This window comes from Festucalex cinctus, chromosome 20 (genome assembly GCF_051991245.1).
Source record: "Festucalex cinctus isolate MCC-2025b chromosome 20, RoL_Fcin_1.0, whole genome shotgun sequence".
Classification (NCBI taxonomy): domain Eukaryota; kingdom Metazoa; phylum Chordata; class Actinopteri; order Syngnathiformes; family Syngnathidae; genus Festucalex; species Festucalex cinctus.
Genome location: NC_135430.1, coordinates 22577916 through 22603152, shown reverse-complemented (window position 1 = coordinate 22603152; position 25237 = coordinate 22577916). Strand labels below are relative to the sequence as shown.

The 25237-nt window shown below is 51.4% G+C and overlaps 2 protein-coding genes across 8 annotated transcripts in view; both read right to left on the bottom strand.

Annotated features, from left to right (window-relative positions):
• Positions 1 to 2058: 2058 nt before the first annotated feature.
• Positions 2059 to 6712, bottom strand: ssr1 (signal sequence receptor, alpha). 2 transcript variants are annotated; one of them, XM_077509423.1, is made up of 10 exons: positions 6545 to 6712; positions 4775 to 4908; positions 4592 to 4703; positions 3981 to 4084; positions 3748 to 3906; positions 3595 to 3671; positions 3433 to 3511; positions 3253 to 3346; positions 2984 to 2998; positions 2059 to 2830 (listed from the first exon to the last, which is right to left on the bottom strand). In XM_077509423.1, the coding sequence occupies exons 1-10, from the start codon at positions 6642 to 6644 to the stop codon at positions 2763 to 2765; spliced, it is 942 nt and encodes a 313-aa protein (XP_077365549.1). In that variant the 5' UTR covers positions 6645 to 6712; the 3' UTR covers positions 2059 to 2762. The 2 variants fall into 2 exon arrangements, with proteins under 2 accessions (XP_077365549.1, XP_077365550.1); XM_077509424.1 differs by lacking the exon at positions 2984 to 2998.
• A 663-nt stretch (positions 6713 to 7375) lies between these two features.
• LOC144009238 (LIM zinc-binding domain-containing Nebulette-like) overlaps positions 7376 to 25237 on the bottom strand; it is a 21666-nt gene continuing 3804 nt past the window's right edge. Inside the window, exons 1-44 of one of the 6 annotated variants that reach the window (XM_077508846.1) lie at positions 22504 to 24110; positions 22183 to 22241; positions 22024 to 22098; positions 21770 to 21954; positions 21621 to 21692; positions 19715 to 19816; positions 19525 to 19635; positions 19344 to 19448; positions 18990 to 19100; positions 18801 to 18911; positions 18507 to 18617; positions 18329 to 18439; positions 18088 to 18195; positions 17919 to 18026; positions 17372 to 17482; positions 17180 to 17290; positions 17010 to 17108; positions 16760 to 16870; positions 16496 to 16594; positions 16321 to 16431; positions 16137 to 16244; positions 15780 to 15890; positions 15255 to 15365; positions 14991 to 15101; positions 14544 to 14654; positions 14256 to 14366; positions 14061 to 14171; positions 13651 to 13752; positions 13469 to 13579; positions 13292 to 13402; positions 13106 to 13216; positions 12746 to 13030; positions 12269 to 12682; positions 12096 to 12200; positions 11905 to 12012; positions 11576 to 11686; positions 11261 to 11488; positions 11072 to 11176; positions 10895 to 10999; positions 10504 to 10770; positions 10330 to 10434; positions 9573 to 9744; positions 8453 to 8583; positions 7376 to 8159 (exon numbers count right to left, since the gene is read on the bottom strand). In XM_077508846.1, coding sequence (XP_077364972.1) covers positions 7983 to 8159; positions 8453 to 8583; positions 9573 to 9744; positions 10330 to 10434; positions 10504 to 10770; positions 10895 to 10999; positions 11072 to 11176; positions 11261 to 11488; positions 11576 to 11686; positions 11905 to 12012; positions 12096 to 12200; positions 12269 to 12682; positions 12746 to 13030; positions 13106 to 13216; positions 13292 to 13402; positions 13469 to 13579; positions 13651 to 13752; positions 14061 to 14171; positions 14256 to 14366; positions 14544 to 14654; positions 14991 to 15101; positions 15255 to 15365; positions 15780 to 15890; positions 16137 to 16244; positions 16321 to 16431; positions 16496 to 16594; positions 16760 to 16870; positions 17010 to 17108; positions 17180 to 17290; positions 17372 to 17482; positions 17919 to 18026; positions 18088 to 18195; positions 18329 to 18439; positions 18507 to 18617; positions 18801 to 18911; positions 18990 to 19100; positions 19344 to 19448; positions 19525 to 19635; positions 19715 to 19816; positions 21621 to 21692; positions 21770 to 21946 — 5391 coding nt within the window. In that variant the 5' untranslated portion in view covers positions 21947 to 21954; positions 22024 to 22098; positions 22183 to 22241; positions 22504 to 24110 and the 3' untranslated portion in view covers positions 7376 to 7982. Of the gene's footprint in view, positions 8160 to 8452; positions 8584 to 9572; positions 9745 to 10329; positions 10435 to 10503; positions 10771 to 10894; positions 11000 to 11071; positions 11177 to 11260; positions 11489 to 11575; positions 11687 to 11904; positions 12236 to 12268; positions 13031 to 13105; positions 13217 to 13291; positions 13403 to 13468; positions 13580 to 13650; positions 13753 to 14060; positions 14172 to 14255; positions 14367 to 14543; positions 14655 to 14990; positions 15102 to 15254; positions 15366 to 15779; positions 15891 to 16136; positions 16245 to 16320; positions 16432 to 16495; positions 16595 to 16759; positions 16871 to 17009; positions 17109 to 17179; positions 17291 to 17371; positions 17483 to 17918; positions 18027 to 18087; positions 18196 to 18328; positions 18440 to 18506; positions 18618 to 18800; positions 18912 to 18989; positions 19101 to 19343; positions 19449 to 19524; positions 19636 to 19714; positions 19817 to 21620; positions 21693 to 21769; positions 21955 to 22023; positions 22099 to 22182; positions 22242 to 22503; positions 24111 to 24706; positions 24815 to 24904; positions 24990 to 25237 lie in introns of those variants that run through there. The other 5 variants (XM_077508847.1, XR_013280874.1, XR_013280873.1 and 2 more) reach the window with 5 other exon arrangements.

Below are 25237 nucleotides of genomic sequence, written 5' to 3'. Positions count from 1 at the left end.
GTCTGTCTCAGAGAATTTTCGGACGATCGGTGTTTGTTTGTTCTTATAGGAATTAACTGCGTGTCTAAATATTTTCAGTGTTTTTGATTGGGTACATTTTATTCTAAAAGGTTTTGGCCAAAACTGTGTAATATTGAGAATCTTGGGCTGGTAAATTCTACATGTCCACGTTCTCAATCTGTTGCTTGACAGCTTGAGGAATTGCTTTTGAAATGTTGATCTTCGACATATTGTAGAGCGCACACAAATGTTGAAAAGAAAAGCCAGTTGCCCTGATCAACCATTAGATGGCGTAGTAGATTGATTTTGTTTTGCCAATAACATAACCGTTGTTACATATTGGGGATTGATGTGGTGTAAAATTGTGCTTGTACATAAGGGAGCAGGGCTTGCTTATGAAAAGACTATTATAATACTGTCAGTTTATCAACGTTAAATTAAAAAAATCACACCTAAGCACAAATTCATCACCTCTCATGCATTTTTTTTTTAAACACCTTTGGAGAGAGAACCAGATGCTATTATTTTCTGCTATTATTTTCTATCAGGAAAGATATTAACCATTTGATTTTTAGTACAATACTTCAATATTCAAAATCAACTGCTGTAAGTCCACCTTCTTTATCTTTTTTTTTTCCATATGGTGGACTCTGTTTTTCCACAAAGGAAAACGATTTGGTTTATTGCTTGTATTGATTTGTCATCGCCAATATGCTGGATAAATGCACCTTGCTAAAGATTCCATTTTAGTTGGATATGGTTCCATCTTGCTTGTAGCCAAGTATTCAATTTGAGTTGACACTGATTGATTTTTCTTTGGATATTGAATGATTGACTTGCAGCAGTGTCTCTCGTTAGGTTCCTAATAACTAGGTATGTATTTCACACAAGATTTCATGGGGGTACGATATGTATTGCGCCATCTGGTTTGTTCTGGGGAGGGAAACACTGCTGACTCGCGCCGTTTGTTTGTTTTGACCAAGTTTCGAAGCCACAACATAGCGAGAAGGCAGGCAGGCAGGCACTTGGTTTGCCGAGCAAGGTACCTTTCGAAGACGGCAGTGCACCTCGTTCCTTCCACATGCAGCACGAAGTGACGTTGCTTCTCTTTGGTCACACTTGACGGCTGCACGTATTCAAAGTTGATTGTTGGACTTTCACTGGATTCCAAGATCGCGTTTGCACGCTCAACAAAAAAAAGTTTCTTCCCCATGCAGGTTCACCCCACCAGGTGATCACTGCCAGATAGCCACACCCTCCCCAACACAGGTGAGCCCACTTACTAATTAAACAAGACCACGCCCACCGCCAATCATCGTGCGAGTACAATGTGCGAACGTTGATGACGTGTTCATCGCAATTATCCGCACATCCCACAACAGGAAGAAACCACCAAAATATGGATCATACAGTATTCATTACATGCAATCTTACTTTCATCATCGTCTGCAAAAACAAACAAACAAACAGACAGAATGTTGTCCCATTCCAAAGATTTTCCAACAGTCCCGCAGATCGTCCCACAAAGTTTTTGTGCAAACACATCTTCTGTATTTTCAATGTCTTGCTCACAAATACATTTTGCTCAATATTAAAACTTTTTCTAAGCAGTTCACTGGATGGATGAATATCATACAAGATCTTAAAAAAGAAAAATCATGTACCTAAGGCGTTTTTTTTTTTTAAACGACCACGTTATAGTAAGGTGTTTCTTTTTTTTCCGACTGCTTGTGCAATAGCAGCTCTAACCAGCAGATGGGGCGCTATTGCAGTGTGGCCATCTGAATCCGCGGAGGGAGGCCATGTTGGGCGGGGCTTGAGTGTGCCTGTCGTTTGCACGCAAAATCAATCTTTTGGGATCTTTTGCCATTCTTTGATGTACTTAACAAAACAGGCGAGTGCTGATTTTCAACGCTGAATTCTGGAAATGCGTTCAAATAAGAGATGATTTGCTTTCTTTGGCTCCTGATTCCAAGTCGGGGCGACGGTTGAGCAAACGCATTTGAAATGCGAGTTGCGCTCACACCAATTTGCCACTTAATTGGAACAAACAACTCGTCAAGTGCAAACAAACATTTATTTGCTTGCCATTCAAAAGAAAAGGAAACACTCAATGAAGCTGCCCTTGACATCAAGGTCAAAGTTCAATTCTGCACTCTTGCAAAAACAAAAAACAACCCAAAAGTATACATGCAGCTCAGCAGTGTCACCCCCTAGTGGTAAAACAAAAGTACAGCAAAAATATCTCTCCAATCAAAGAGGCGAAATTTTTAAAATCACAGGAAACCAAAAATCAATCATCTTCAGTGCGTCATACGAACAACAACAGCAAATACAAGAGTTTTTTGTTGTAATTATTATTTGACACTCTAGTGGAGAGCTGCAAAACATTTCCAGTTACCTTCCATGACAAATTCAAAGTTGGCAAAAGAATGACGCCAAATTGCTTGACGTCAATCTTCTTCGACACATTTAACAATTGCAACAACTGCATTACCTTTTTATTTGTTTTGTTTTGTTTTTGGACTTGAACGCCAGCAAATGGAAAACATACGCACAATCTTCAACGATGGACATGTCCCGCCCACTCCAAATAATTGGCATGGAAAAATGATCCATATGAAAAGGCTGCTGCAGTTTCAGGTCTTCACTCCAGTGACATCATCATCATCATCATCATCCTCATCAGTGCCTGCTCAATGTGTTTGTCGCTTGCGTGTGGGAAGCAAAGCGGCGTTGGCACGCCGGCCGGTTGGCGCCGCTCACTCGTCCGAGCCCGCCGAGCGCTTGTGGTTGCGCTTTCGTGGCGACCTTCTGGGCGACGCTTTGTCTGCGGGGAAAAACAAACGCCTTCAAAACGGCTGACAGACCGTCAGACACGTCCAACAACGGCCAGCATCCGTCCATCCGTCCGTCCATCCGTGTGCTGGTTCCCATTCACAATTTGGCAACATCGTCAAACAAACATCAAACAAGACCTCACCTCGCCGACTCTGCACTGAAGCCAAACGGGAAGGAAGGAAGGAAGGAAGAAAGCAAACGACAAAGTGAGACAGTCATCCGCATGCACGCAAAAGGTCAAAGGTCAATCGGGGAAAGGGGAAAAAGAACAAAACAAAAGCAAAGAGTTGCTTTCAAGGTCAAAGAGTCAAGTGAAGGAAAAAGGAAAAAATGGTCCTCCAAGAGGCTTTTGGTGAAGGTGAAAGGTGAAAGGTGAAAGGTGAAAAGTGTGACCAAGGCCCAAACACTCACTCATCTGGTTGAGCGTTTCTTGCGGGATCCAGCTGAGGTCCACGTTGTTGTGACTCGACGTTCCCATTTCCACTTTTGGAGCGGGACGCCGCCTCTGCTCACGCAAACACAAACAAACAAAAGACAAGAGGGCGTCACCCGCACGCCCGCCCGCACGCACCAACTTTTGCGGCCGGCTACCTTTCTGGACTCGAGCAGCTGGTGAAGGCCGACGACGAGCAGCAGGCCCAGACCCGACAGGAAGATGTACATGAAGACGCTGCGGGCCACATTCAGCAACTTTTGCAAGCTGATTGATCGACGCTCGTCAAAGACGCGCGCGTTTGCGAGCGGGCCACTCACGTCTCTCCGTCCAGGCCGTCCTCCTTCTCGGTGACGGTGACCGTCTGGTTGAAGACGGCGTCCTGGAAGACGTTCCCCTGCGGCAGGAGGGAGGAGGAAGCGGCGTCTTTCCGATGCGTCGCTATGGCGACGCCCCCCCACCCCCGCACTCACCTCGCCGTCCTTGTAGTTGAGGTTGATGACCAGGCCGAAGGGGCGCCCCCCCATGGGCTCGGCGGGGATGAACGAGTACTCGAAGGTGGCCTGGCGACCGGGCGGCACCGCCGTGCCCAGCTGCAGCGCCGTGAAGTTCTGGATGTGGAACTGGTAGTCCTGATGACACCCAAAACATGAGGTCAGGAGCATCCGGGACCACGACGGGGTCCGCTTCCGCTTCCGCTCCGTACCTGCGGGTATCGGAAGGAAGCGTCCAGGGAGTCCACCACAAAGTCCTCGGAACCTTTGTTGGTGAAGCCCAGCAGGAACTTGACGATGTCGTTGGCCGGGAAATCTGAAACATTTCAACAACGTTGCACTCTTGTCATCAATGCTACGCTAATTGGAGTTAGCCCATGTCCGCATACTAGCCATGGGATGCACGTCGCCGTGACAACGTCTCAAATGCAAAAGCCCCTCTTGGTGCGTGTATCTCTTTAAGAAAGACAAATCGCATCGCGTGACGTTGTCAAATTGTGTTTGGAAGGAAACAGAGTGCACGGACGTCTTGCGGTTTTCTTTGCTGGATGGACGCGCTGGCGTCATCTCCATCGGCTGATGATCCATCATCGATCAATCGTCTTTGATAGCCTTTTTCGATCTTTGCGTGGCGAGCAACCGGCGAGCTGCTCTGCGAACAAACACGAGCGCGGCAGAAGCGGCAAAGCAAACGCCGGCAAAAGGGAGCGTCTGGAAAGACGAGCGAGTTGCCGGTGAACGTCCACTTCAAGGCCGTCAGTGACGTTTGCTAGCACCGAGGTCGCAGGTGACGGTGAAGGAGCCACAAAGGAGGAGCGCCAACCTTCTCCTTTGACAAACAGGATGGTGGTGTCCGCGTTGGGCGACGCCTTCATCTCCCCGACCGACACCTCCTCCTCCTCCTCCTCCTCCTCCTCTTCCTCCTTTTCTCCCATCTACAAACACACGCCGGCGGCAACGTTGACTTGCACGTCTTGTTTTTTTTGTCTTGATTTGTTGATCTCACCAATTCCGTGCGCTCGTCATCTTCGACTTCAGCCTCGTCGTCTTCATCGTCCGCCGTCACCCCGTCGACGACGTCTTCCTCCATCTCCACGGCGTCCTCGTCCTCTCGCACAACCTCGGCCGCGACCGGCGGCCCTGCCAGCGACAAATTCAAACGCACGCTGACGCCGTTTGCTTGCGAGGCAAAAGCCGACCTTGCAACTGATTTGCAGCCAACACAGCATTTTTTTCACGATTGCGATTGTGGATTTCATATACGTACGAGTGCACTTTGAACGCCGCAAAGGAAATCAAATAGACTCACGTGTGCTCAGCGTGTGCGCGCGTACGATTGAGCGAGTGTCGCAACGCTGGAACATGTTCAGCGACAAACTTTTCTGCAGTTTGTGTTGTCGCCATTGTCAGCTGCTGGTGAGCAGTAACGAATTGTTGACATCGGGTCATTTATCACGTCGTTTTCATTCAGGCTTTCCTGTACAAATCAAACATTTTTTCGAATTAAGAATTCGATTGCCTTCAAGAGGTAATAAAGATGGAATATACCAAGTTCAGGCCTTCCCTCAAACAAAAGAGATGAGTGGCAAGTGAATTTTTCTGGCCACTGGATATTTGAGCGTTTTCCCGCCGCAGCCCAGTACCGCGCCGCGCCGAGCCGAGCCAGCATTTCCGTTGCGGCCGAGCGCATCGGAAGCGGACCGTGCCGAGCCGCTCGCGGCGCTCTCGCCTGCCGGGGCCAGAGCGAGCCCAGGACATGACGTAAAACGCCACGGCAGTTGATTGGCCGGTCGGTCGCGTGATGTCATCGGTGGGCTTACCGGTCGCGCCCTTTTCGACAAGTGTTCGTCGTCTTCTTCGCCCCCACCGCTTAATTACTTTTGTCAATGGAGAAATATCCTAACTTTGCAATTCTTCAGTAAACGGCGCGTTTACAACTTCCCGACAGGCTGCGAGAAATTGGCGTGAAAACAAAATGGAAAGAAGAAGGGGATTGCAAGCAGCACTGTCACGGCGGCCGCTCGAACCACGAGCTGCCACACGCTCACGAGGGCACAAGTTGGACGTGTAAGTTCTCGCGCAATTCACGGCAAAAGGACGGACGCTAGGCGGGCACGGCAAAATAGCCACTTGCAATTTGGTGCAGTCGTAATGGGGTATATGCCGCGGAAGAGGCGGGACCGTTTTGGCACATCAGTTTGGTTCCGGTTCGGTTTGCGACGTGCGGGCTGCGTCAAAATACTTGCGCGTCCGACTTTGTGCCCCTCGGTGGCGCGTTCCCAGACGCACTTCCCGGTTTGAACTCGGATATTTCCGACTTCAGACCATCCTCGAATGCAGCAATATAGCCCATTCTGAATGTTCATTGAAGTACGAGAAAAGGTTTGGCTTGTTTTGAAAGCCACTGCACAATCATGCAAGGACAGTGTAGTTACATGTAAAACGATCACGTCGTTTTTTAAATGACCATTAGTGATGGCAAGTTAATCAAATGAAATGTGTTGAAAAGATATTCCATCCCCTTAGCTTGTAGCTAGCAGTAAGGACACGTCAGTCTAAGGAAGGAAGCGCATCAATGACTTGGATTCCAAGCACAAACCCGCGCAAAGTCGCGACATCCACATTGTGCCGGACCGGTCCGGAAGAATCGTTTGTTGTGAATCACGGCCTCGTTTCATTGGAAGCGGCTAAACTAGGCTAAGCTAAGCTAAGGCCACACGTCGTTCCTCGTCGCGGTGTACCTTTGGGTACTTAAAAGGAGAACAACCATACAAACCTCTGAAAACGACGTTCACTGGGAACGCTAACAAGACCAACAGGATGAATTTGCGAAGAGACGACCTCATTTTGACCATCAAATCAGCTCCCTCCCTCATGTACACACTCCAACAGTTACGCTTTTCTTCTTCTACGCTACTCCGCTTCTTCTTCTTTGGTACGAACGAGGCGCCCGAAGTCGCATGAAATTGCATTTCCGCCACCTAGTGGATGATCGATCTCTGCCTTGATAGCTTTGTTTGCAGCAATGTATCTCACCCACATTTGGTTTAAAAGTCAATATTGTTAAAACAATAACATCACATACATTTAATATGTATGACGCTGTCTTAAGATCATTTTAATTTTACTGGATTGTTTTATCCCAACACGTTTATACACACACACACACATATATATATATATATATATATATATATATATATACATTATATATATATATATATATATATATATATATATATATATATATATAAAAGTGGATCCCCGTATAGCTTACTTGAGATTCGGCAAATTTCAATATTTTTTGTATTTTGTTTGAACCCAACCAAGGCCATTTAAATGTAAAAGCATATGATTCCATTTGTGGGCCACCTGTCTCCCGCAAACAGCAGGGGAGGGGCCTACTCGTGGTCGGATGTTTGTTAGTTTGTTTGTTTGTTTTCAATTCCGTCAGTATGGGCTAATATGTTGTGATGATGTGTGCAGCTTAATTGAATATTTCCATCTGACGAGCCAACTTCAACCTGGACCCGAGTGAGGATGCTCCCGAAAAGGGAGCGTCCATTTCCCTTGAGTGGACAAACAAGTGCACACTGCACAGCCATGATGACATTTGGGATGACCAACGCCCTTTTATTTCTCTGGTGCGTGTGCGTGTGCGTGATGAGGCACAGTAATAATACAGAGAGTAATTAAGTAGTGAGCTCAATCAAGTGAAATAACAAACGTGCCATTGAGTCCAGGGCTGGACTGGCCATCTGGCATACAGGGCAGATGCCCGGTGGGCCGCCGTCCTTTGGGGCTGCTGCGGTGCAGTGCTATTCAATTATGATTTGACTCCATTTTACCAGAGCACAATTTACAAGGAGCAGCCATTTACAATATGGAGATGACAGTGAAGCAGTAAACATAGCCAAGGGCGGTCCGGAATCAGGCTGGGGCCGGACTTAAGGCCTACAAGTCCAAATGCCAGGGCCCATTATTTGTGCCAGTCCAGTCCTGGTTGAATCCAAGATCAAGAATGCACGGAAAGCAAAGCTCGATTCAAATCAAAACGAACAAAACAAAAACAATTCAGAAAATTGCATTTGTGAAGCACACATCCAAAACCCAAAGACAGACTTTCCGAAATATGTTGTGTGATAGCGGCGACGAAGAGCGGGTAAAAACACAAACGTCCGCGCACACGCGCCGGTATCGAGCGCCAATTTTGTCTAGTTGCAACATTCCATGTAGTTGGCGGGCAACATTCCCGACTTGCCGGTGCGCCGCACGGTGCCGTACATCCATCCCTCGTCGATGGGCTGGGCGTTGACGATGACGTCGCCGTCCCTGAAGGAGACTTCGTCGTGGTCCTGCGCCGCGTAGTCGTACAGCGCCCGGTAAACACGCTGCACGCACGCACACAAATTCACTCATGTGAAGATCACCTTTCACACGCTTGTGATTGGCTGGCCTACGAGGAGGCGTGTCACCAATCCTGTTCAGCGTTGCCTTGCATATTCATGTCCCAAGACGGCACCAAAGCACTACTTTGATGCAAATGAAGCTTCTCCTTTCACTTCCTCGACAAGAAGTGATGGGAGGAGCTACATTTCCATCGGCCACGGTGACGTAAATGCCAAACATCAGGTGCGTGGGCGTGGCATGTTGCGGCGTGAGCGGTTGCGTGCGCGTTACTCACCGTTGTGGAAGAGTGCGGCGGCGAGGTGAGCGATCTGACGGACGACATGCTGGTTTGATGCATGTAGCCGTGATACGGAGGCTGCGGCTGCATGTGCGCGCCCTGCTGGTAGGCGCCGGGAAGTACCGGGGCTGGGTGACAAAACGCACACGCACAGGACAGAACAGGACTGATGAGGTCAGGTCGTGCACTCGCCACTTGGCAAACAAAGCGTTCACACGGAGCAAATTCCAAACTATTTCTTCCTTTTCTTGATTCACACATCAATTTGTCAACATTTCTTCCAAATCAACGTCTGCGGCCATTTTTGCAAGCGTCAGTGTGAACAGGGTCAAAGGGTCAACTTAGGTTTGTTTTTGTTCCAAAAGCACAAATTGGTTGTTGAATGAAACGGCACGCACGTGATCGTGCGTTTCTCCAACTCATCCCGTGACGGCGTGATAAGAGCACGCGCACGCGCTGGACATGTACCGGGTGTGTGGCAGCTGCCGCGCTCCCAGAGGTCAGAGGTCATCGAGCTGCGAGACTGCCGCGACTGAGGCCTGCGCTCGACCAGCTCTGACGACAGCCGGCGTGGAAAACAAACACATCAAAGGTCAACACGGAGGGCCACAAGATGGCTGCTGTCCGTCCGCTGATGCTACAAATTGCAGACGACGGCGGTCGGATGGTTTGCGGGACACTTGTGAGGGTTGCGGTCGGCTTAGCGACGTCCGATATCATCACCATGCTGGGGTGGGTTTTTCCAAAAACATGCTAGCCTGTTAAATGTTAGCTTGGTGTACCCGCCTCCCATCTTGGAGAGGTCGCGGGTGTCGCAAGCGTCAGTCAGCGCCTACAAGACGGACGGACGATGACTCGGCTGTTAGGGGAGGAAGCCATCGTCTTGACAAGAGCGAACGACAAACGTGATGTTGCGCGGATGTCAGTGTGGTTTGGTTTGCCTTCTACCAGACATCCTGCGGAGGCTCTTGGACTGGACGTCGTCCTCCAGCGGGTCCAAGTCAAAAATGGATCCCGGATCTGTTGGCCACACCTTCACATCTTCACAAATGAAAGGACGCCGACAAGACGTCCCGTCTCGCGTGTCAAGCTTTGCCAGTGGTGAGCGCGTTCTGACCTACGATGATGCCGCCGGGTCGCCTGTCCGTGTCCGTCGCGTGGTTGGGACCCGCGTCCGCCGCGCCGCGATTGTCCCGCCGGTAGCGCTCCGTGCCGGCCGACTCGTCCGAGTCCGCCGAAGGCGTGCAACCGCCGGCGCGAGCCCGCTCAAAGTCCTCGTGGTACTTGGCCTGCGTGACGCGACACAAAAACAAAAACGTCATCAACTTGACACTCAATTACTCGTTCACGGCAACGACGCGCGTCCGATCGCACATTTGCATCAATAACAAAACATGTTCAATCTCACCACTATTGTTGGGCACAAGAAATGAAGACGAAGTCAACAAAAAACATATGAGCAAATTACAAAGAATTCAAAGTTATCAAGAACATTTCACATGAAAAAATCGAATCAAACACACTTGAAAAGAATCTTTCAATGAAATAGAATGAATCATTTCAAGTATTTAAATGTTAAAGTGCTTGATAAACACCCAAAATAGAGATTCAAATAAACTAACGCAATCAATTGTTCAAATTTGTTCATGGAAGGGCACACACACACACACACACACACGGTGCATTTTGTCAGTGAGCAAAAAAAAACAAAACAAAAATCAAGTTCCACGTTTGTTGTCAAATCTTTATTTGAGCGCTCGCTCGTTCCCTCGCACGCACGCACGCTCGCACGCACGCATCCCCAGGTGGTGTCAGTTAGTACAAGCGTCAGGCTGGCAAGCCGTTGGTGGACGGGCAGACGGACGGACGTCTACCATGGAAAGCGAGTCCTGCGACCTCCTGACCCGTCTGTACTCGGGGGTGTCCAATTCCGTGCAGCTGCGCCCCCGCAACTCCTGCAGCCCACGCCGGTACTTCACCTGGACACGCGCGCACACACACATGCACCAGGGTCACCTTCATAAACGTGCGTGCGCAGGCGCGCTCACTGAGCTGATGTTCTCCTGGTTGCGTCGGACCCGTTCCATCTCAGGCGTGTCCGTGACGGCGGTCCCGCGGCCGACGCGCTCTCTGTACCGCACCTGGACAACAACGCAATGCGACGCGACGCCACTTCCAAAAACCGTTGGAAAATGTGTGTGCGTGCGTACGTGACTGATGTTCCTGGCGTTGTCTCGAGCGAGGAGCATCTCGGGCGTCTCGCCGACGGACGACAGGAGACCTCGCATCAGCTTGGCGTCCCAGCAGTACTGCATCTAGGGGGCGGCAGAGAGTCATCCTTCAACACTCATTCGGACGGGGAAAAAACCAGGACCTTTTGTGGCCAGTGCTGAATGGAGGTCAAGGGTCATCCAGACACCAGAAGGAGTGTGACCTCACCGAGCTGAGGTGTCGCTGGTTGGCTTTCACTCGCTCCATCTCGGGAGTGAGCGACGGCGCGCTGTAGCGAGCTCGCAGGCGCTCCGCCTCTTCTTTGTACTTCCTCTGGAGACGGACGGACGGACGGATGGGCAGACTGCGAGCTAGACGACGTAACAGGCGGCAAATTGCATTTACCTGACTGTAGACGTCTTTGAGGTGAGAGGCGTGCACAAGTTGCGGGGTGTCGCTGACGCTCCCGTACGAGTTGTCCCGCAGATGCTCCGTCTGTTTGTAGGCCCTCTGTGACGGACGGACGGACGGACGGCGTGACGGGGGTCCAGCGAGGGCAGGCGTCCGTCCGTCCGTCCGGTGACTTCCGCTTACCTGGCTGTGGATGCGGGTGGCCCGCTTGACCCGTCGGACCTCCAGGACGTCGGCGCTGAGCGCCATCCCCTTGCCCAGCACCTCCGCGTCCACAGCCCGGCGGTACTCCTTGGGGTTCAGGATCCGATTGGCCCGTTTGACCCTCAGGAGCTCGGGGGTGTCCTCCAGGCCCAGCCCCCATAAGCCCCGCCCCTTCACTTCCCGCTCCAGGTCCTTCCTGTACTCCTTCTACATGCGGAAGTCCAAGATCCGGTTTGAGCGGCCCCACTTCCTGGCTTTTCACAAAAGCTGTGCGTGTTGGTGCACGTGTGCTACCTCGTTGAGGAGCTTGGTGGCCTGGCGAGCTGTCAGATATTCCGGCGTCTGCTCGAGCTCCACCAGGGCTTTCCCTTTCACATGCTCCTCATAGTCACGCTTGTACTCCCTCTGAAAAGACAACACACTTCACTTCCTGTACCGACGCCCTTTTAAGGACTTCACTTCTTGCCGTTCCTCTTTCACTTGAAGGACGCACACTTGACTTGCTGTGCCCTTTTTGGAAGTCACTTGCTGGATTTCACTTGATGTAGCCCCTCGATTGACTTTGTGTACTTTCTCTCATCACTTCCTGTGCTCCTTATAAGGACACGTGCTTGTTGTGTTACCTGACTTTGCATCTTTTGCGCCTCCTTCTGCACTTTGTACGTTTGCGTGTCTGCAAATTCCACACGTGTGCGACCTTTGTTCTTTTCGTACTCCTGGCGGTACTTCACCTGCAAGCGCGGATGCACGTCAGGGCTGTGTGTGTTGGTGTGTGCGTGCGCGCGCGCGCAAGTGTTGCGTGTGCGCGTGAGACCTGACTGTGGAGTATTGCGTTCTCCTTGTGGTGGCGCTGTTCGGCCGTGTCCAGAGCCAAGTGGAACTCAGCCTTGTTCTGCTCACGCTTTTTCTTGTACTCCACCTGGTGACACGCACGCACGTGAGCGCGGAGTGGTGTCAAAGTGTACCTTGTGTTCCGCGTGCGCGTACGTTACTGTGCAGTTTGCTGGCGTGCGTCACGTGTTGCAGCTGCAGGAGGTTGGGCAGGTCGGAAGAAGCTTCCGCTTTCCCATTCTTATATTTGACCTGCTCAACAAAAACAAGTTTGCTGATATTGTCACACGTGTTCATTTCGACACGTTTCCGTCTCAAGTGACGACAAAACGGATGCGACGCGGCAGCTCGTTTGTTACGGAACCAGCGCTTCCCTGCTGTGTGCGCGCGTGTGTCGGATGGGCCGAATGTCATCCAACAAGCCCGGCCCATCCATCTGCTAGGTGCTTGTGTTGCCACGGCGACGGGCCTCACCTGGCTGGCGAGCGCGGCGGCAACCCGCGTGTGTTTGAAGGACACGCAATCCAGCGGGTTGTAGCGAGGCGGCCCGTGCACCTGCTTGTATTTCACCTGCGGGAGGGCCACCGCTCAATTCCACTAGATCTTCACCTCCCGTGTGTGCCGGTGCGTTACCTGGCTGGCCAGGTGGGACGCTTCCTTGGCGTGACTGATGTCCAAGCGTGCCAGGACAAAGGCGTCGTCGGCCAGCAGCAGCTGCTTGCCATCACGCTTGTAGGCCAGCTGGCGGCGTGACCAACAAGACGGAAGGCAACGTTTCCAAACGGTCGCCATGGAGACGGGAGCGGAGAGACTGACCTGGCTGGCCAGCTTGGCGGCGTTGGCGGCGCAGACGATGTCGGCCCTGTCCGGCGACATGTTGTAGCGGTGAAGCTCGTCTTTGGCCTCCCTGTAGCTGACCTGCGAGCAGGACGCCGTTAGCTTAGCTTAGCGCGCTTTCGACGGGCAGGTGGCCACGGCGAGCTTTGCGCTTACGTGGCCGCGCGTCTCGCCGAGGCGGACGGCGTGCTCCACCTGCGGCAGCGTCTCCATGCCGGCAAAGTCCCAGCGGCCTTTCTGCCGCTCGTACTTCTCCTTATACCACTTCTACATGAGGACACAGCAAAGGGCGTGGGGGATTTGTGGGCGGGGCTTGTGATGCGTTAGCACGTTAGCGCTCACGTCGCTCTGAGTCTTGCCGAGCTCTCTGGCAAAGGCGGTCTCCGGCGTTTCAGGCATTTGAGCGTACAACGCGCAGGCGGCTTCCTTCTTGCCCGCCTCTCGGTACAACGACTGCAACAAGAGGCGCACGCGGGTAAAGATGCGGCCGTGCCGAGTAAAGCGCGGCCGAGCGCGTACCTGGCTGTGGAGCCGACTTTGCCGTTTGGCGTGTTGCGTGTCTTTGGTGTGAGGCAGCAGCGAGTACAGACTCTTCACCATCTCCCTCTTACTGGCCTCCTTGTACTTGCGCTGACAAAAACGACAACAAACGCGTCATCGAGACGAGATCCTCGCCGCTCTCCGACGCGTGCTGGCCTCACCTGGCTCAACGTGTCCGTCAGCTCCTTGACAAAACGAGTGTCCCGAGTCTCGGGCAGACAACAGAACGACGACATCCACAACTCGCCTTTGTCCTTCCGGTACTTGCTCAGAGAACACAAACAAACACACAATTACACAAACAACAACACACAGGTGAGTACGGGCAGGCTAGCCTACGGGGAAGGCGGGACGGGACGGGACGGGACGGGACTCCCCCCCCCCCCCCCCCCCCCCCCCGACCAGCTGGGGTCACCCACCACAAGACAAAAAAAATAACAATCAAATAAAAAAATATGAACACACACGCATACACACAGCAATTCTATATTTGAGGAGCAACAAATGCATGCTAATGCTAATGCTAACCACTGGTGGCATTTGATTGGACGTTGATGACGTCATGACCCACCTGACTCTGAAAGTTGGTCAAGCGCTTGACGAATTGTGTCTGATTGGTGTCGGCCATCTTGTGGAAGGCGCTGCCGCCGCTTCCGTCTCGATGTTGAGCTTTGTATTTATTCTGCACGCACGCATCACAACATCCGATTGTCGTTGGCGTTTTTGAACGCTTGTCTCGCGTCTTTTTTTGTGCGCATGCGCTCACGTCACTCTGAAGCTCCGTGACGGCTTTGTCAAAAGCCGTCTGTTGAGTTTGGGCCATCCGAGAGTAGAAGGTGACGCCTCGTGCGGCCAACGCGTCCGCCTTGTACAGCACCTGCAGACGGACGGACGGACGGACGGACGGACGGACACCAAGCGTCAAGTCAGCCCTTTCGCATCCGGCCTCAAGTCACATCACGTGCCTTCCGTTTGCACCATTGCAATCGGACGGCCCTTACCGGACACGTGGAAACGTGCAAACGCTCCCATCAGGAAGAAGCGTCCGTCTCACCTGACTGTGCAGCCGCGAGGCCTCTTTGGCGTGACGGGTCGTCACCGTCTCAGGCAGGAGGCGGTACAGGCTGCTGGCCGCCGCCTTCCTGCCGCTCTCCTTGTATTGGATCTGCACAGGGGATTAGCATTTAGCATGCCGCTAACGTGCGCACAACACTTGCCACTGTGCAGTCAAGCTGAAATTGCACAAGCGACTGATGAGAAGTGAAAAGCACAAGATGCTTTTCCTCAAAACTCATTTCAACAAACTTCCTTGACATCAAGATGCCACAAGCCAGCGGCAAAGCACTATTTTGTTGCTCTCAAGCAAGATGGGGCCAGAGCACTGCTTTTGTCTTCATGAAACCCGTCAACTCACTTCAACATGGTTCCTCACCACAAGACAGCAGACCGCAAAGCACTACTTTTTGTCCTACATGTTTGAACGAGCCGCGATCTCGCTCACCTGGCCGTGCGGGCGGCCGAGCGCCTTGGCCAGCCGCGTCTCGGCCGTGTCCGGCAGCTGACTGTAGACGCACCGCGCCAAACTCTTGATGCTCTCCTGCTTGTACTTCAACTGCAAGTCCAGCAAAGACACGTTTGCTCGGCAAGGACGCACTCATCAAAGCAAAGCAGTCTTTCCCAAATGGAAATGTCATCATCAGAAGAAGGATGGGACGCGGGAAGGTGTGGCGCGCGCACGCACGCACGCACGCACGCACGCACTCACCTTGCTGAGCAGCTGCGACATGTTGGCGGCGAGCTGCGTGTCGGGCGTTTGCGGCAGTCGAGCGTACAGGCTGGACGCCGTCGCTTCCTTGCCGCTCTGCTTGTACTTGATCTGACGCAAGCAGTTCAGGATCAGGAAACAAACAAAAAAGGTGCATGACTGGAGGGCCTTTAGCATGCATTTGAGGTGAGCATCAAGCTAGTAAATCGTTTGCTTGGACAGGAAATGACGTCAACTGGGCTGACAAATAAACAAGATCGAGTGTGGAAAGCATGCGGAAGGTGGAAAGAAAAAACAAATGGTGAGGCGCACTTTTGTAGCGAGCGAGCGTGTGGAACAGGAATGGCCACCTGCATGTTTTGGATGTTTCCCTCCTCCAAGCCACCTGATGTCCATTGGAATCAGCTGTGTTGGAGGAGGGAAACCTGCGGAAGCTGCAAGACTCCGAGCGAGTTTTCCCACAATCAATTGGCCATTGTCGTCAACAACGTGATTGTTTGCACAGGCGTGTGGGCGAGCGCTTACCTGACTCTGCAGCTGCGAAATGGCTTTGACACGAAGCGTCTCGGCCGTCTCGGGCAGCTGATGGTACAGAGCGTTGCTGGCCGCCTCCTTTGCCGCCATCTTGTATTTCACCTGCAGAACGCGACATGTTGAGGCTGCAGGGCAACAAAATCAACAGCGAGTGGCAAGATGGCCGCCCTGCGAGACGGATGCAAATGCTCGCATTTTTTTTTTTTTTGCGCAAACTTTCCACTAGTAGTGGCCGTACAAACGAGATATTCTTTCTTGTACGCAAACTTTTGGTTGGGCTTTTAAAAACAAAACAAACAAAAAAAACGGCGACGCCATCAGGTGAGTCCACCAGGTGACGTTCCTCACCTGGCTGTGCGTGTCCGCCATGTCCTTGACGAAACGAGTGTCCAGCGTTTCGGGTAGGACAGAAAAGAGCGACTTGGGCAGATCTTGTCTGTCTTTGCGGTATTTGCTCTGCAAACACGCCAACGTGGACACAAGCCGTCATCGCTTGCCATGGTTTGTTCTGTGGTGCATTCCAGGAACTCACCTGGCTCTGGAAATCTGACACCCGTTTGGCAAATTGCGTCTCTGAGGTCTCAGGAAGGAGCGAGTACAAGTTGGTCCTCATCTCGTTCTTGCCATCTTCTTTGTACTTCACCTGCAGCGCGTCCACTTTTTAGCGTGCCAGTGCGTGCGTGCGTGTGACTGTGCATACTACTCACCTGGCTGTACAGATGTGCCAGCTGTTTAGCTGACTGGATGTTTGTGCCTTGAGCCATTTGCTGAAAGAAGGTCTTGCCGGCGTCCTGCTTGTAGGCCACCTAACGAGAGCGGGCAGGAGAAGGTGAAGGTGACGGGACTTTAGAGCTGTCACTAACGACTTTTTTCTTTCTTTTTTTAAATCGACTTTCCTTCTCATATTTTTAACGACTAATTGACTTTTCATGATTATTTTCACTTTGTGATGCTCGCCGACGGGCGCCCACCTGACTCTGCAGCCGGGACATGTCGAGCGCGTGGCGAGTCTCCGGCGTGTCGGCCATCTTGGAGTAAAGACATTGGCACGCTGGTGTGCGGCTCGCCTCCTTGTACGCCTTCTGAAAGTCCACATCAGGCCCGTGCGCGTGCCACATTGATTGACTTTGGCTTTGAGAAGAGTCGAGTTGAGAAAGTATCGCACACAAGCATTTGATTGGCTCAATGCGAACGCACGCACGCACGCATACAACGCGCTACCTGACTTTGGATGCGTGCCAGACTTTTGGCAAAGACGATGTCGTTGGTGTACGGCAGCCGCGAGTACAAGCTGACGTGGGGCGTGGCTCGATATTTGTTCTGAAGAAACACGGCGCTCGTCAAGCTTCCGAACGGACGCCATCCACACGACGGGTCGGACGAGTCCGTACCTGACTCAGGATCAGCGCCAGTTGTCGGGCCAGCCGCGTCTGCGGGGTCTCGGGGAGCTCAGAGTAGAGCGACCGCCTCATCTGCTTCTTGCCCTCGGCTTGGTACGCCGTCTGTAGCGGGACAAGAGCGGACGGCTTGGAAGGCGATGACGGTTTGTCAAAAGAAAAATTGCGTGAAAAGGCCGGACCGACTTGGCTCCGCAGGGCGTCGGCTTCTTTGGCGCGTTTGGTCTCGGGCGTTTGGGCCAGTTTGGCGTACAAGGACGCTGCCGCCAGCCGCTTGGCCTCTCGCTTGTACTTGGCCTAAAAGCAAACACGTCTCCTCAGATTTGAATAACCTCTGTTTGACCTTGTGGGTGGTCCACAAGCCGTCTGCCGGCGCAGTCACGTGCCAAGTTGGTGTCAAAGTTGCAAAGGAAATGCGTTTGTGCCCGTGTTTGGATCGCATTTGTTTGACGGTCGCTGGCGTTTGGCGTCTGCTGATCATTTTTCGGTGTCCGAGTCGGCCATCTTGTCTCACCAGTTCCCCATTTGGCTTTTGCTGCTTCTTGCGTTTTCCCGTCTGTGGTGACTGCTGAGTCTGCTGACGTTTTATTCTGGATTTTTTTTGTGAAAGTGTCGATGAAGTGCTGCTGTTTTTCATTTCTGGCTTCTGTTTGTCTGATTTCGGAGTTGATTTTGTCCGCGCCGCGCACCGGAAGGTCCCACATCAACGGCTTCCGGGTCACGCGCCACTCACCCGGCTGTGCGTGTCGGCCATGTCTTTGGCAAACTCGACGTCCGGCGTTTGGGCCATCAGCGAGTACAAGGAAGTTGACATGTCCTCTTTGTCTCGCTTGTAGTGGACCTGCAAAGAGGTCACAAGGTCATCGGCGAGAAGACGGAAGAGCACGCGCACGGGGTCCCACCTGGCTCTGGATCTCCGACACGTGTTTGGCGAACTGCGTCTCCGGCGTGCCGGGCAGGAGGCGATAGAGGGACGAGGACGCGTCCCCGTCGCGCTCTTTGTATTTCACCTGCGTGGAGCAAACCAAGACAAAGGAGGAGAAAATGGACTTCAACGAGGCCGCCTTCTTCCTTTGCGGGGTCAGCAACCAAGTCTCAAAGCGAAGACCACATTCCTTTGGCAAAGGCGTTTCTGGCAGTCACCTGACTCTGGATCCGGCTGAGCCGGCTGGCCCGCTGAGTGTGCGGCGTCTGAGGCAGGCGGGAGAAGAGCGAGGACGTCACCGCCTTCAGGGCGTCCTCCTTGTACCTGACCTGCACGATTGGACGGCGCCCGTGTAACACACGCGAGAAATGCGGGAAGTCGCGTCGCCAATCTGACCTGGCTCTGCATCTCCGACAGCCTTTTTGCAAAGTCCGTCTGCGCGGTTCGGGGCAGCTGAGAGTAGAACGTCTGCGCCAGCTTTCTCACGCCGTCCTCCTTGTAGCGGAACTGAAGGACGCAACAGGAGCGTTCAAGTGCCACCGTTGCAATTTGTGTCAAATGTTCACAATCGACATCCGTGCTCATTCCATTTCTCGCGAGAGTTAGCATTCAGCTAATCGAGCTAACGTGAGTCTTGCTTGAGAACGTTGTCATTGGACAGAATTGTTGCACTTTGTAAATGGGAGTCACCTGGCTCTGCATGTCCGTCATGTCCCTGCTGAAGACGGTTTGGGAGGTTTCGGGTAAGGTGGCGTAGAGGCAGGCGGCCATCTCCTTCTTGCCGCTCGCCTTGTACTTCACCTGGACGTCGACAAGTCAGGCAACGTTGACGCGTTTCCTTGTCAACGGGGGCGGGTGGGCCAACAAACAGGAAGTGACCTCGCTGAGCAGCTGGGCGGCGTCTTTAGCGTGCCGCGTCTCCATGGTGACGGGCAGGGCGGCGTACAGACAGCTGTGAAGCTCCTGTCGGCCCGCCCACTTGTACGTGTGCTGCAACACGCGAGACGGCACCAAGTGAGACGGCAACGGGTCCAAAGTCCGCCTCATCGCTCAAGTGGATTCAGGAGCTTCATTTGGACAAAAGGAGTGCTTTGCCACCGTAAGCGATCATAACACATATCACGTGTGATCTCAAGTCCAAGTTGTGTTTGAAACTCTTTTCGTGTTTGTCAAGTCCAAAGCGCTGCAACGTGTGTTGCATCCATCCGGTATTCATCCATCCGTCCATCTTACCTGGCTCAGCACGTGAGTGAGTCGTTTGACAAAGTGAGTGTCGTTGGTTTCCGGCATGAGCGAGTACAGTGAGGAGGACGTCTTGGTCTTTTCTTTGTACTTGAGCTAAAGAATGAAAAAGAAAAAGGTTGTCGACGCGAGCCAGTGCGTGCCGGGGCGCTCGCGCGTGCGCTTGACGGACCTGGCTCTGCAGCCGGCCCACTTCCCCGGCCCGTCGCGTCTGCGGCGTGTCCGGCAGCAGCGAGTAGAGAGACAAAGACGCCTCCTTCCTGCCCTCCCGCTTGTATTTGGACTGAACAGGAGGACGGAGACGCGAGAGCACGTTGACCGCCGCCGCGTTCTCACATTTGAAAAATCAAACGTCTGCTCACCTCAGACACGACGCCGCTGATGGTCTTGGCGTGGAGCAGTTCCGCCGCAGGGACAAACAGACTCTGACCTTTCATCCTCTCAAAGTCCTCTTTGTACTTCACCTAGAAAGACGTGACAAAGTCCCGGACGTGGGCCGTCCAGCCAAGACAATGTGCAGAAAAACTTTTAGCAGCGTACGCCACTTTCCATTTGGAGAGAAGAAAAGAAGCCAACAAAGTTCAGATGACATGTCAAAGTACGTGTTTGAAATGTGGGAGGACGCTAAGTGCTAACGTGCTAACCACGTTTCCCATCATCGTCGTCGCCAGCAGCAGCATCTTCATCTTCAGGCCTGGCATGTGTCGAGCCATTTCCTTCTTGCAGCTTTGCCAAGCTTAGCGTGGTCGCCGTGGCAACAGCAAAGCTCCGCTCGGCATTGGCCCGGAATTTGACAACTTTGGGCGAATCGCGGACGCCTTTGAAGCGACCCGGCGGCTCCGAGCGGCGTTAAATTTCGAAAGCGGCCGCCACCTGGCGCACGCGATGACTCACCGCGGCGCTCGGCAGGCGGGAGCGAGCCGAGAGGATTTGAGGACGCGGGCGATGAGTCAGCGAGGACGTGACGTGCGCTTCCTCCCACGTGCGCGTCCTCGCTGAAAGCCGATTCGGCGTCTCGATGGAGGCCGATCCCTCCCGTCGACGCGTTTGCCGGACTCGTGAGTCCAGGACCTTTTGAGGGACGGTTGCCAACGGCAACGCTGGCCTCAGCTCACGCGATCGTGCCGCCTGCTTTTCACCTCGTTTTATTGATCACATTTGTCACCGGGATGACGTCACCTTTGAATTTGCCTGACAAATTGACGCCTCATTTTTTACATGTGGCTCAAAATGTGAACGTCAAATAGGTCAAAAATATGTATTACAATCATCAAATAAATGTCGTTATTTATAGTTCATCAATAATTCAAAGATGATTTGAACTGTCCATTTTCCCAAATATTTTGGGTATTTTATGTATGACTATTCTGATTTAATACAGTATTTTTTTGTAGATGAGGTCAAACAAACAATTAAACAACACTTTTTAAAAAATAATAATTTGTATTCGTTATTAATAATTATTCATTTTAATAGTAATAGAACTATTTATCATTGATTAAATTCTAAAAATAAATCCTTATTATTTCATATTTATAAAGAATGCAAAAATGTGATTTTTTTTTACATTTGCAACTGTGATTGAAAAATAAATGTAGATAATGACAATTCACGCTCATTTGTAATTTATATTAAATGTAATCAAAACTAGTTACAAATCAAAGTATTTTTATGTAATACATTTACAATGAACCAATATCAAAATCAAAACTTGAATTACATAACTGGAAAAATGAATGAAGTAAAAACAACAAATGTTGACTCATATATCTTTGTAGTTTACATCAGTTTAAATAATGAATATTATATTAATGATTAGAACCAAAATTCATATGCATTTGTATTAGTGCTGTCAAAGTTAAAGCAAATTGTGACCGCAGCGGATCTTTATGTAAGCGCAAGTTGTCTTGAATAATAAACATACCAACATGCATGGAAGTAAAGCATTGAATAAATGTTTGCGTGTGACATTTGTTCATGTCAAAAATCTTTTGAAATGATGCAAGTCAAGACGTGATGAGAAAAAGAGGAAGATGAGAGTTTGCAGTGGCTCAAAGGCCGCTCTGCAAAAATTCATCATGATTCATCACAATTGAAAGATGTGATTTGTCGGATGACAGCGATATGGGATCGGTGATGATTTGGATGTTTTTTGAAGCGTCGATCGGCTCTATTTGAAGCCAGCAAAAATGTGCGGATCAACGCGAGCGTTGGGAAAGTACTTTCCACCAATGAGGTCTTTCCTTAACTGTGGTGGGAGGGGCTTACCTTGCTGGCCAGCAGGCCGCACCTCCTGTGGAAGGCGGGGTCGGGGAGAAGCGGGCGGGCGCCACTTGAGGCCTGCAAGTGCGCGCACACGCAAATATTGTGGTCGGAGTGCGCAAAACGCAAAACGTCTTTGTGGAGCGTCTTCTCACCTGCGACTCCTCGGCCGCTTCTGCTCCTCCTCGCTCCTCATCTTCTCCTCCGGCGGCCTCCTCCTCGTCCTGGGCTCGGGCCGGCGTGTCGCCGTCTGGCTCGGGTGCGGCCGAGCGTCCGTCGGGGTCGAGGGGAGACGTGACGGTGACCAGCAAACTTTCTTCTTCTTCCTCCATGACGCCACCTGGACACAACAACAGTTGGCAAAAGAGTGGCGCGCGTCAGACGAGGTCACGCTGAAGAACTTCCTCACCCAAACGGGGACGCTCGTCGAGTGTGTGCGGTTCCGGCCGATCTTCAGTCCAAATTTGGAGCGTCAACAGAGTTACTGGAAGAAAAAGTGTCAGCCAGCCACCAAATTTCACATGGAGGAGGAAACGTTCATCTGCTCACCATGCATACCACCACCCACCTTTTCTCCTGCGGCACTTTTATAGAAAAGAGATCATCTCCATTTTCTTCCCCAAACGACTGAAAGCAAAAGGAAGCAAGTTGACCTCAATTGGAAACTTTTGCTCGTATGACGACGACGATGACGTCGTTGCATCCCGCCGGGATTTGCAAACGACAATCTGTTGTCCAATTTGCCACTTGAGCGAGTTGTAGCAACACAGTGACAATCTTTGCGCCCCATTTTGTTTTTTTCTTCTCAGCTAACGGTTTGCTGATGTGTGAAGCTGAGCATTTTTTTTTTTTTCCCCATGAGGTCAGCGCTTTCCAAAGTTTGTCCCACCTGTGCTTGTTGCCGGCGCGTCCGAGCTGCCCGTTGTCCCGCGTCTTCAGCTTCAGCTTCGTCTGCGTCTGGCCGCACGGCCCGACGGCCACTCGGGTCCAGACGCGCTCGTCTGCGCATTTGGAGGGCACCTTATCGGCGCGCGAGGCCGCATTTAGCTCGCCGCCACTTCAACTTATCGGCTTGCGGCTGCTTTTGGCCTCGGAGGTGACGGTGGATGCGGGAACGAAAAGATTTGCCCTACATGGAGGCACATTTGGCTGCCGCCACTTTTCATATTGAGATGAGCCATATATGAACGATTTGCCCTCCACTTCACCTTGAGACCGTCAAAGACAAACAACCAAACGCTGTGAAATGGGAGCGGCAGCAAACAAACAAAATGTCCGCATGCGTCCTCCGCCAACGTGGTCAGCTGGCAGAAGGGCAGTAAACGGCGGGCGGCGGGTATTCTGGCGCCGACGTCAGTTGGCGGCGGAGGTGAAACGCCACGTGGAAGTGGTGGTGACCATCTGGCAGCAGACAAGCAAGCGTGCCGGGAACAAAGGAGCCAACGATTCCCTCATCACGACACAGGATGACGTGGCCTCCATTTTCCGACCGGGGACTAAATCGTTGACTCTTGGGCCGACAACATTCATCCGATACTTTCCAAGCATCCTATTTTGATATCGCTGGCGGCCATCCAAACGCTCCAAAGTCACTATTTGACAAACGTCCTCCTTTTGAGTCAGTGCGCACGTGTGGCTGTCCATCTTTTGGATGACCAATCCGGAGTCTTGGAATTTTTGGATGACCAATCCGGGGTCTTGAACATTTTGGATGACCAATCCGGAGTGGAGAAAATGGCTTCTTGTATTTGTTGTCTGATGTCTTTTGTGCGATGTGAACCAATTGGTGGAGTTGGTCTCAGCTCAACTGACTCCTGAAATCTCCAATTGTGATGAATGTTCCGCTCTTTTTTTGTTTTGTTTTTCAGCCTGGTGACATTCGGGAATGACGGATTTCTTCTTCTTGCGGATATTGTTTATGTAAGAAGCACTCAAACATCAAGAGCGAGCGAGGCTTTTCATGTGTACAAGCGCAAACGGCGCTTACGTAACGTTGGCACCATTCTCTGACCTCCTCCTCATCCTCCCACGCTGCTTCCTCCTCCTCCTCCTCCTCTTCATGCGGCGCCGCGTGCAGTCACTTGGCAGCCGAGCGAGCGAGCGAACGCGTCAGGTGAGTCCAAATGAGGAGAGAAGAAAAAAAAAGATTTTTGGTGCTCTCCAGATGGTGACGACACTTTCACATCTCATTTGGAAAAACATACACATTAGAAATTGACTGTCAATGAACTCATGTTTATTGGATCAACTCGATGAGGAATAAATGCATGAATCGTTGAAAAAAATGTCACTACATGAAGAACTAGTGAAACAGCAAATTTGAAGTCTTGCGTATTTCAAGTGAGCAACTGAAAGTTAAAGATTAAATGAATGCAACAAATGCATGATGTTGTTTATTGAAACAAAAACAATGTTCTTCTTACGCGACAATCGCAAATGTATGAGTAACCATTTTAACAAGTTATTGAGTTCAAAATGAGAAGACAAAGAAAAATCACTTACAATTTGCCAGACGCTCCGCATCTGATGATGTCATCGCCTCCATCTTGTCCTCGCTGCAGAATCTGTGTGTGTGTGTGCGTGTGCTCACTGTCAAAATTGCACCTCATTCATCACTTTCACACGTCACGTGTACAGACGGACGCACAGACTCGTGTGGACAGCAAAAGTCAACACACCCCAGTTGAAATCAGCTCAGGTTTTCCAAAGCATGACAAGTTTTTCCATCCTGAATTCATGTCAATGTCCAGCACTCACAAACAAACAAACAAACAAACAAACAAACAAAAAAACTCAACTCGACTTAAGGTTTAACTTGAAAAGTGGCAGTTCACTCATGCAGACACGGAAAGTCGGTGTCGCTTCGGTGATTGGAACTTGTTAATGCAAGTAGACCAAAAAAAACCTACTAGAACATCGGAGACATTTGAAATGGAGGCAATTGGAATGCGATTGCTTGACCAGAGGGTGTGCACATTTGCGCAAGCCCCCGTCTGACTTGTTTGTTTGTACTTGAAGCGCTTTGACTTGATGGAAATAAAAAGGCACGCAGCTGAGAATGCCGGAAGGGTGCGCAGACTTTTTCTACCTACGTTACTGATGTGCTGCTGAGTGCGTCGCAGTCGTTGCATCTCGGGCGTGTCGGACAGCGTGCTGAAGCCGCGACCTTTGCTCTCCTCAAAATCTTTCTTGTACTTGACCTGCGGCAGGAAAGTCAGCCAAGGTTGGTTGAATGGATTCCGTTTGGCGTCTGGAATTTGCCATTTGGGAATTTTGGCACGTGCACGCACCTGACTCTGCAGCTGGCTCTGCTGCCTCAGTCGCAAGTTCTCGGGCGTGTCGGCCACGATGGTGAAGGACGTCTTGGGGTAATGCCTGCGCGCCAGAGCGCCGGCGGTCACAAACTCGTCCCACGCAACAAACACTTTCAAACACTTTGGGCGGGGGAAAAAAACAAACAAACAAACAAACAAAAAAACGGAGCCAAGGCCGGCGAGGAGCTGCCGCGGGTCACGCAGACGCTCGCCGGACAACGTCACGTACTCAGCCGCACCAGTTTTAAAAGCACAAAAGGCCACTTGGGAAACGTGTGACGTCACGTATGATGTTCAGTGCCTGATGAC

Coding starts and splice junctions, on each gene's coding strand:
- ssr1 (XM_077509423.1), bottom strand. CDS start 6,644: ATGAGGGAGGGAGCTGATTTGATGGTCAAAATGAGGTCGTCTCTTCGC. Junction 3,672..3,747: donor TCAACTACAAGGACGGCGAG/GTGAGTGCGGGG, acceptor CTCCTGCCGCAG/GGGAACGTCTTCCAGGACGC. Junction 3,347..3,432: donor AGCTGCTCGAGTCCAGAAAG/GTAGCCGGCCGC, acceptor TTGCGTGAGCAG/AGGCGGCGTCCCGCTCCAAA.